The 10,714-nt window shown below is 32.1% G+C and overlaps 1 protein-coding gene across 1 annotated transcript; it reads left to right on the top strand.

Moving 5' to 3' along the window:
* Window positions 1-473: 473 nt before the first annotated feature.
* On the top strand, window positions 474-5,308 carry LOC145617570 (galactan beta-1,4-galactosyltransferase GALS3-like). The gene is made up of 2 exons (XM_081672287.1): window positions 474-1,614; window positions 4,894-5,308. Exons 1-2 carry the CDS (start codon window positions 491-493, stop codon window positions 5,234-5,236), a joined length of 1,467 nt encoding a protein of 488 aa, XP_081528413.1. The 5' UTR covers window positions 474-490; the 3' UTR covers window positions 5,237-5,308.
* The last annotated feature ends 5,406 nt before the right edge of the window (window positions 5,309-10,714 follow it).

Below are 10,714 nucleotides of genomic sequence, written 5' to 3'. Positions count from 1 at the left end.
CTGAATATAAATTTAATACAAATGAATGTTTAGCGATATTATTTGACCACCCAATGATACTCTTAATTAATCATAGGGTGATTTATGACGTGTTTACCCTTCTGTGACAAATTTTTACACCAGTCGTCATTTGAAACACCTCAATAAGGGTTTTGCCTCGAGTGTGACATGCATCTGAATTGAGTTTGAACGAGTTCAGTTCCGGCCTATTTCGACTATGATCCGATCCATTTAGAGTTTAGACCAATGCACAATTCTATTCGAAACCATTTGTCCAATTTGCTACTACCATTTATCCAATTTGCTACGGAGTACCAACTAAAGTAAAGATGCAACAATTTCCGTAAATTTAACCTGAACGTTAATTAATAAGGGGGTAGGTTAACATTTTCAATTTAATCCAACTGAAAAAGACAACAAAATATTAAAATCAATTAATCACTCCACTTCCTTCCCAATTCCTGTTAGTCAACGTCTCCCCCAAAATGAAATGGGAAAGATTCAGAGAGACAAATTCCGAAAATCAGGAGAGAGAAAAGGCAACATATTTAGTTTAATGTGGAGGAACAACTACTCATCTGAGCTCAAGCTCATCTTTATTGCTCTCCTCCTTTTCTGCTCCGTTGCCACCCTCTTTCAATTCCTCCCCACCCGCTTTCTCCCCTTTTCCACCTCCGATGTCACCTCCTGCCCCACCACAACCCCCACTCCACCACCCCCTCAACAACCCTCCGACAAGATCCTCGACCACGGAGTCATAAAACGCTCCTTCTACCCCGTCGGGACCGCCGCCTACAATTTCGTCTTTATGTCCGCCTACCGCGGCGGTCCCAACACCTTCGCTGTCATCGGGTTGTCATCTAAACCTCTACACGACTACGGCCATCCATCATACAGCTGCGAGTACCAGCTGAATAACGGCTCACATTTTGCAGTCCAAGGCCAAAAACTCTCTTTCCAGGATTTCGGGTTCGCACGTGCCTATGTTGTAGTAGTTGTCAATTGTACATTCCCTACTGGTACGGACCCTTCTACGGGTGGCCGGCTCCTGCTCCACGCCTCTACCAACGGTGGTTATGATCGGGATATAAACTTGATTGACACAATCATAGCCTTAAACGAACCCCCAAATTCGTGGCAAACATCTCAATTTCACGCTCCTCCTAAATACGACTACCTCTACTGCGGTAGCTCATTGTTCGGTAACCTCAGCCCTCAGAGAATCCGCGAGTGGATCGCGTACCATGTCAGACTGTTCGGAACGAAATCTCATTTCGTGTTCAACGATGCAGGTGGGATACACCCTGAAGTAATGAACGTACTTTTGCCATGGATTGATCTTGGGTTTGTTACAATACACGATGTTAAAGATCAGGAGGAATTCGATGGGTTTTATCATAATCAAATGCTTATACTAAACGATTGCTTACATAGACATCGATTCGATACGAAATGGATGTTCTTCTTTGATGTGGATGAGTATATTTATTTGCCAGGGGATTCGTCTCTTGATTCGATCATGGAAACGCTTCAGGATTATACTCTGTTCAATTTTGAACAAGTATCTATGTCTAATAGACTCTGTTTAGCTGAAGATGATGGCCAAATTAACAAGTATGTTCTTTTTTCTCTGTATTAATTTTTGTTTATCTGCAATTGTTGATTATTTTTTTTTTATTTTTTTTTTTGGGTAAAGTTGCGCATATTTGGTGTTTGTTTTCTTCAATTATTCTTCTAATAAATTGAATAAAGTGGGCAAGTAGTACCAAGATATAGGATATATTATTAAATTCAATTATAGAAAAATTATACTAGTATTAGTCTAGGTAGAATAAAAGATTGGTAATTGAAAATTAAATTACAAAAAGTTTGATAGACTTGGTAATATAAAAATCAAATTTTAAAATAATAAATTAGATTAATGGTAATTCCGGCAAAAACAAAAAAGAGCGTGATGATGATATAGTGAGTCTTACTCGTAGAATCCATGTCATTTACGCTTTGTTTGGATAACAAAGAAGGAAGGAAAAGAAGGGGAGGGAAAATGAAGGATGGAAAAGGAAAAGAAAGGAAGGGGGATGTGAGCTCCATTTTCCCTCCAAATCTCTTTAATTTTGGAGTGATTATGCTTATTAAAGAGACAGGGCAAATAGATCCCTCCCTCTCCTTCCCCTTCCTTCCCCCAATATTTTACTTAAACAAGAGAATTTGTCCCTTTCTTTTCTCTTATCTTCTTTTCCTTTCATTTCTTCCTATCCAAACAAAATGTAATCTTTGATTTTATTTGCGCGTAACTTTAGTAAGTTTGTGAATGTTAATGTGGAAGTCGATCGAAATTAATAGAGTACCAAACATCCAAAAGTCATCATAAATCTGTAAGGAATTATATAATCCACATTATTGTAATAATAAATGGGAAAAACAAATAGAGACACAAGGTGTAATTTAGAATTTATGGTAAGTGAAGCTAAGAGAAGAGAAAAACTGTAACTTTTAAGTGTACTTTCTAATTCTCTATGTTTCAAAATAAATGTCTCATTCTGATCGGCACATTTACTAACGTGAAATTTTGAAAAAGACTAACAATATCTTTAATTATGATTAAATATACTCCCTCCGTCCCTAAATTACATTCCTCTTTGGAAATTTACACGGGAATTAAGGAGGGAAGAATAAGACAAATAACAATAATTAGATAATGCAATGGGAAGTACAAAGATAGATTAATTATTACTCATGACATGTCATCAATCATTTGCAAAAAAAAAGGACTAATCACATGCTCCTAATTGAAAATTTTTAACCAATCATATTCATTGTACTTTGGCAGAAGGATTATGAGTGAGATTAGGTAAGGATGAGTGAGAAAACATTAAATATAAAACACAAAAAGAGAGTTGATTTACTAAAAAAAAACTTACCAAAAATAGAAAGGAGGAATGTAATTTTGGAATACCAAAAATAGAAAGGAGGAATGTAATTTAGGGACGGAGTGAGTAACTTATAAAAAATCGATAATCGAAAACTGTTCCTTTAAACAATTCAAATTAATATTGACATGACTACATTTAATGTTTTATTTTACGTATAATGAAATAACAGAGGTATATGGAGGGAAATAGTGTATGCAAATAGCTCAAATTCAAAATGAGACATTTATTTTGAAATGGAGGGAAATATTCCCTATATTGTAAAGTGTAAAAAGCTTGGATTCCCATGAAACTTATACTAGTAGGGGGTGGTATTATAGGATGGGCATTGGAAGATGGGATGGGTATAATGACAATATTGCCATACATGTAAAGAAATGTTAGGATCTTTCAAAAAAAAAAAAGAAAAAGAAATGTTAGGAAGGGTAATTCTGTAAATTTAATATTTATTCCCTACAAATTTCGGTTTACTACAAACAAGGTTATTGACATAACAATGTGGTATTGTGGTGTGAGCTATCAATTTGAAGGCTAGCTGTGAGTTTTTCTTCTATTTTCTTAATTTATGATGACATTCATAGATTGACTTCCTGTTTTAATGTTTTTTATTTATCTCACGTTAAGCATGCGGGTAATACTCTAACTCATAATGCTGCTTGTTGGGATGCTAGAGGTTGTAAATAATTTGTTTCTTTGAGTCCTTTCCCCGAAAGCTTGATTACTTAGGCGAAAATTGATTTCCTTTAATGAAAATTCGCAGCTTGGTTTCAAAAAAAAAAAAAAAAAAAAAAGATTATTGACATAATTTCATAAATTCTCAATAACCAATTCCGAATCCCATTCTCACTCTTATTTTCCCAACCCCCATTCTCACTTACTAAAAACATAGCCACATAGCCAAATTAAATGAATAAAAAGATAGGCAATGGAATTATTTATTATTTTAAATTGAGATGAGGGAAAGTTAAGACTATAAATTATGGATAATGTTATACATAGCCCTTAGGGCTATATATATAAGCATTGAGTTTACTCTTGAAAAATGTATAAAGTTAGGAATTCATGACAAAAACACGCGTAAATCGGTGTATTTAGTGTGTTTTTGTCATGAATTTCTAATTTTGAACAATTTTCAAGAGTAAATTAAATGCTTATATGTAGCCTTTAGGGCTATGTATAGCATTTTTCATAAATTATACAGTAAGAAAGTAGAAAGAAGATGTTTAATTTGCACGTTCATCTTGTAAATGGTGATTTGGATGAGAACAATGAAATAAAGTTGTTGTCCTGATTATCCCAACTACTATGGAGTATTACTACAAAGCTGAGGTCCTAAACTAATCTTTAATGTTTTAACTGACATGTTAGTTGGCAATAATTGGATGTATTAGTGCTTTAGGTTTATTACATTTATAGATTTTATGAATGTGGTGCGTCACATGCTAGCACATTTTTTATATGCTGTTTATTGTCCATTCTCCTTATAATATGGTCAAGTTGCACATGAATATACTTGTTTAATTAAATGTTATTATTTTTAGGTTGGGTGCATGATGGCTAATTTGAAACTTGTCCTCCAGCAACTATTGGAATTTACTACCAACATGATTGATAAACTTTAATTTAGAATATTAGAATTTAGAAGCTACACAATACACGTTGAAATGTAGAATTAGTCATTTAATACGAGTAATGTTATTATTTAACTACCACAAATTTTGAATTTTGAGTCATGTTTGCTAACAAAAAATTTTGGATATTAATAAATTTAGTTATTTAAGCAAAATGTATAGTAAGAAATTTGATATTTAAGAGAAAGACATTGATTCAAATTAACAAGGCTAATAGGCTATATTTTTTTTTGTCTATCAATCGATCTTTTTTGAGATTGGGTTAATGATTTTTGTCTTATGGCGTATTGTTTTAATTTATGCAAATTTCTTACCATTTTCGAATTTGTCAGGAAATGGGGTTTCGAGAAGTTGGTGTACAAGAATGCGAAAAAAATGAGGAGAGATCAGAAGTACGCTATACAGCCAAAGAATGTGTATGCAACAGGGGTTCATAGTTCAGAGAACTTTGTAGGCAAATCAACACGACTGCCTAACAATGTAATGAAGTACTATCACTACCATGGCACGGTTGCTGAGCGGCGGGAGTCATGTAGGCAACTCCTTAAAGATAGTTCCACAACCATAGAAAAAATTCCATATGTTCGAGACAATAGCATTAGATTGATGGGCCCTTTGGTCAAGAAGTTTGAGCTCAACACTATTGGTAATAGGCTTCAATCAACTAGGCTCTAATATTGGCTTATACAAAACTTCTAAACATCATTGTTGTTCAATTCTATTTTATTTTTTATTTTTTATATTACATTATTATATCATTAATTTGTACTCCTATGGTTTAATTTATACATAAAGTACACAATAGATCTATAGGTGAAATTATTTAGGAAATAAATAATTACTCTCTCCGTTTCATAATAATAAACACACATTTTTCACTATTTATATATTAATTTAGAATACATGCTATACAATTTCATTAATCTATTTAAACAACTACTAACATGTAAAATGTTTGTATAAAGTTTTTCCATATCAATTTTTATTATCTAATACTCCATCAATTTCGTATTAGTCATAACATTAGGGTGTTCACAAAGTTTTAAAAAATTTATAGGGTGAGGTCCAAAAGAAGATGGTGGGAGAAATAATAAAAAAGTAGTATAAGTGGGGGTGGTAGTGTTGGTAGTGACGCCGGCGGCGGTGTTGATGAAGGTGCCCCCAAGCTTATCTTTTGCTCGTCCTCGAGCAAATCATAACCAAGGGAGTGAAAATGACGAGCTTATTCAAACAAGCTAAAGAGGAGAAGAGCCAAGAATATACACTAACTCACTTTCGTAGGAACCACGGTCAATTTTAGCAACTAAAGACAAGTCATTTAAAACCCTAGATCGCCCTAGAGGACGAGGGATGCTCTCGTAAGTTTTTCCTAAGGGTTTGACCCATAACTCTAATAATAATACAAACAAGGCAAAGCATGAAAAACAAGTCATAAGGAAAGAAAAACAAACAAATGTTCATGAAAGGACTTTTCCAAATGTACAAGCACAAATGAATGCAAATCTTTCTAAACAAGTAAGGGTGTGCAAGTTCCAAGATACCCAAGGTTGATTGAAACATAAATATGCTAAGCATAGGAACTTTCTTTCACAATCCACTTTCATCCCAAACGATCTTACCACGTTCTTCCTACTAGTCTCATATCAACCCCTAGTGAGCATCTCAATGATTCCTCGAAGGAACCGAAAAAAGAGAATTTTTAGGCTACTCGACATCTTGACTATGCATCCCTTCTCCTTAGGCTAAAACTCACATTTCTCTCCCCCGATGAATGACTCAACGACTTACGTCAAAAGGTCTTTTCCCCAAGGTTGTAACGTTAAGGCAAAAGGGTGAGGGTAGGCTAAAATTTAAAATTTGGTAGTTTTCCTAATAGTGAAGCAAAGAACGGACCCTTTTTTAGAATCACAATCAAGTAGTCAACAAACAAAAACAAACTAACACCCCCAAGCTTATTCAAATCTATACTCACAAACATATACACAAAAAGCATGAGAACGCTTCCCCCCAAGCTTATATGGAGCATTGTCCATAATGCTCAAAAAGGGAGAATACTCACATCAAAATATTTTTGGATTTTTCATTTTTCACTTTTTTTTCTTTTTCATGTTTAATAGTGCTTTGTCCTCGCCTCTTTTAACTTTGGACGGCTTTTCCAACTTTGCACTTATTATGTCCTTGCCTTTTTTTTAACTTGGACGACTTTTTCATTTATTCATTTGCCATTATTCACACAAACATCATAACACAAACTTGCTTTCAAGAGAACCAAATATACAAATTCCTCCACCACAAACTCCAACAATAATGATCAATTGCTTTACAAAAACCAAGAATGGAAACGAAAATGAAATAAAAGGCCAAAGATCTAAAGATGTGGCTTGAAAAGAAGGTATAAGGCTCAAATGGGTTGCAAGAAGGAAAATGTAAACCCAAATACCAAAAATGAAACAAACTATCCGAGAAAAGAAAAATTACCACCCCGAAAATATGTCTTTGTCCTCCCTAAATGGTTCAGTCTCGGTCTTAAGAAATATGAGTCAAGATTCTAGATTAGGTCCGCAATAGTCAAGGATCCATGCCGCTCATGCAAATATATGTTGAAGGCTTGAAAAACAATGAACCTCATACGGATGTAGCAAAAAGTCACTTTTGATGTCAAATCGACTGTAGGAAGCAACTACCAAATATGCCACAAACAAGTAGAATCCGGCTTCATGTTCTCACTAGTTTTAACCAACTACCTTAGCATGCTTTATCCTAGAATCAACCAAGCATACTCTCAAACCGTGCACACCGTTACCATTTAGGAAGAAAAGCATTCAATTATACAAGTCCAAGTGTTATTATGTCTAAAGCAAGAACAAAACAAAACACATTGCAAGTTTGTCTTGATAGAAACAAAAATCTTTTTGGAGTTTTTCAAAATATAAGAAACATGGAAAAGCATATACAAAGGTGCATATCATATATGAATCACACTAATAGAAAAATACAAAAGGGCACCGCTCAATGGCCACCGATTTTACCGGTGGCTTAAAAAGTAGGCGGGATTATATATATTTAAATTGCCACCGGTTCAAACCGAACCGGTGGCATAAATGGTAAAGGCCACCGGTTTGAACCAGTGGTTTTGTTAAAAAAAACGCGCCTGATTATAATAGCTTGGCCTTCTTCTCTCTTCTCGTACTCTCTCCTTTGTTTTCTCTCTCTTCTTGATTTCTCCGTCTCCTCTCTCTTCTCTCTGCTCAAACCCTCCTTTCTCTCTCTTCACTTGCCTCCTCTTGCCCCATCTACCGCCGCCCCATCTACCGCCACTCCACTCTTTCTTTCTTTCACTTCTCTCTTGGCAGCATTACTGGGGAATTCAGGATTTAAGGATGACGGCGGTGGTAAATGTTGTTGCCACCATCGTAATTGACGGTCTATTATTTACTGATGCCAGATCTTTGCAGATGTGGTGGAATTCTTCACGAAGGTATGTGCTCTTCGATTTGAGATCTAGGGTTTCTGATTTTTATATACTTTTTTTGCGATGAAATGAATAGGGCGTTTGATTGAATTAGTTGGGGTTATGTTGTGATGAGGTTGATGAACATGTTGTTCTCTTCACGGCGCCAAGGTGATTATGGTGACGGTGGTCGCGATCTGCCAGCCCATTCCATCTCTCTATCTCTTCTCGAGTCCTCTGCTTAAATCCGAGAATAAGGTACTTGTATTTGTAATTTTTTCGATTGTTTTCGATTTTTTTTTTTTTTTTTTTTTTTTTTTGCAGAATTGTGTTTTTAGGGTTAGGATCTGGTTCAGATCGAGCTTCAATTTACTGAAATTCTGACTTTTTTTTGGTTTGAATTGATTTGGAATTGATTAGGTTGTTGTGTTAATGTGTGACAGACATGTTTCTATTTTTTATGGCATTTTTCTGGGTTTTTTTTTAGTGTTTAGTGGGTTTTTTTTGGGTATTTACAGCTGATATTATGAATTTTGATTTTGATTTCGATTTCATTGAGTTATAAGGTTATATTTTGGATTTTGTGATGTGGTTGCTGTGTTTGGGTTTGAGTTTGTATGTGATGTTTGATTTTGAGTTAGATTTTGTCCTTCTTGTTAGCTAATAATAGTTTGAGTCTGTTATCATTGATCTAATTTACATTGTAAGCTCCTTTTTCTACGAATTACACTGATTTTATTTAATTATATATACATATATATATATATATATATATATATATATATATATATATATATATATATATATATATATATATACATATATATATATACATACATACATATATATATGTATATATATATATACATATATACATATATATTATATATATATATACATATATATATATATATGTATATATATATATATATATATATATATATATATATATATGTATATATATATATATATATATATACATATATACATATAGAGGAAGGCTCATGTAAGAACCCTCCTCTATATAAGAACCCAATCTTATATAAGAACCAATCTCAGCGCTTTATTAGTTTTGATCTAACCATCTAAAATGATCCTTTAGTAATGGCATTTCTGTAATTTTGAGAATTTCGTATTTAGAACATAGAAAAAAAAATTTAGAACATAGAAAAAAAATTTAGAACATAAGTAGAAAAAGTTTAGAACATAAGCAGAAAATTTTAGAACATAAGTAGAAAAAGTTTAGAACATAAGCAGAAAATTTTAGAACATAAGAAAAATAATTTGAAAGATAGCAAAAATTTAGAACATAAACAACCAAAAAATTTAGAACATAAGAAAAAATAATTTAGAACATAAGTTGAAAAAAATAATCGTAGCATGGGTAAAAATTAATAACATAATCTGAAAAAAATAGTTTAGAACATAGAAAATATTTAGAACATAAGCTGAAAAAATAATTTTGAACATAGGAACAAATTTAGAACATAATCTAAAAACAATTTAAAACATTAAAAATAATTTGGAACATAAGTAGAAAAAATTTAGAATATAGGAAAAACTTTAGAACATAAGCTGAAAAAATAATTTAGAACATAGAAAAAAAAATTTAGAATATAAGCTGAAAAAAATAATTTAGAACATAGGAACAAATTTAAAACATAATCTAAAAAACAATTTAGAACATTGGAAAAATTTTGGAACATAAGTAAGAAAATTTCTCGAATATAGGAAAAACTTTAGAACATAAGTTGAAAAAAATTTAGAACATAGGAAAAAGTTTAGAACATAATTAGGGTTCTTACATAAGAAAGGGTTCTTATATAAGGTGGGGTTTTTACCGGATCCCTCCCCTATACATATATATTATATATATATATATATTATATATATATGTATATATATATATAATATATACATATATATATAATATATACATATATATATAATATATACATGTATATATATTATATATATGTATATATATATACATATACATATATATATATATACATATACATATATATATATACATATATATATATATATACATATATATATATATATATACATATATATATATATATATATATATATATATATATATGTGTGTGTGTGTGTGTGTGTGTGTGTGTATATATATATATATGTGTATATATATATATATGTGTGTGTATATATATATATATATCTATATATATATATATATATATATATATAGATTTGGTACCATTAATTATTGCTGCGTTTTGTGGTGGTTTTCAAGTATTAATTGTACTATAATGTTCACGAATTTGCTGCTCTAATTGTTGTAGTTGTTAGTGGGTTACAGCCTCATTTGGTCTTGATTTAGTTTGTTTTTGTGCCTCATATGGTATAGCATCATGTTAGATATATCTCTAAGTTAAATTATCATGTTTTGGGTAAGTTTCGATATGATTATGAGCCTAAACCTAAGCAAAAGTGCTGTTGTCAGGTTAATTAGTGAATTGTGTGAATTGAATGGTTTTAACTGATTTATTTCATAATTTTTATGCCTAATCTTGTGCCTATCATGACCTCTTATGTTTTTAGAGTACGTATGTTAATGGGTTAAGTTTGATTATGGATTTAAGGTTGGTTGTAAGCAATTTTGTTATGCAATATGCTGCTGTAATCTTACTAGGGGCTGCTATTTTAATTGAAAAAGTTATTTTGCATCT

The sequence above is a fragment of the Chenopodium album genome, chromosome 26, assembly GCF_948465745.1.
Source record: "Chenopodium album chromosome 26, dcCheAlbu1.1, whole genome shotgun sequence".
In the NCBI taxonomy this organism is placed as follows: Eukaryota; Viridiplantae; Streptophyta; class Magnoliopsida; order Caryophyllales; family Amaranthaceae; genus Chenopodium; species Chenopodium album.
Note: the sequence above shows the minus strand (reverse complement) of the source record. Positions and strands in the feature narration are given on the sequence as shown.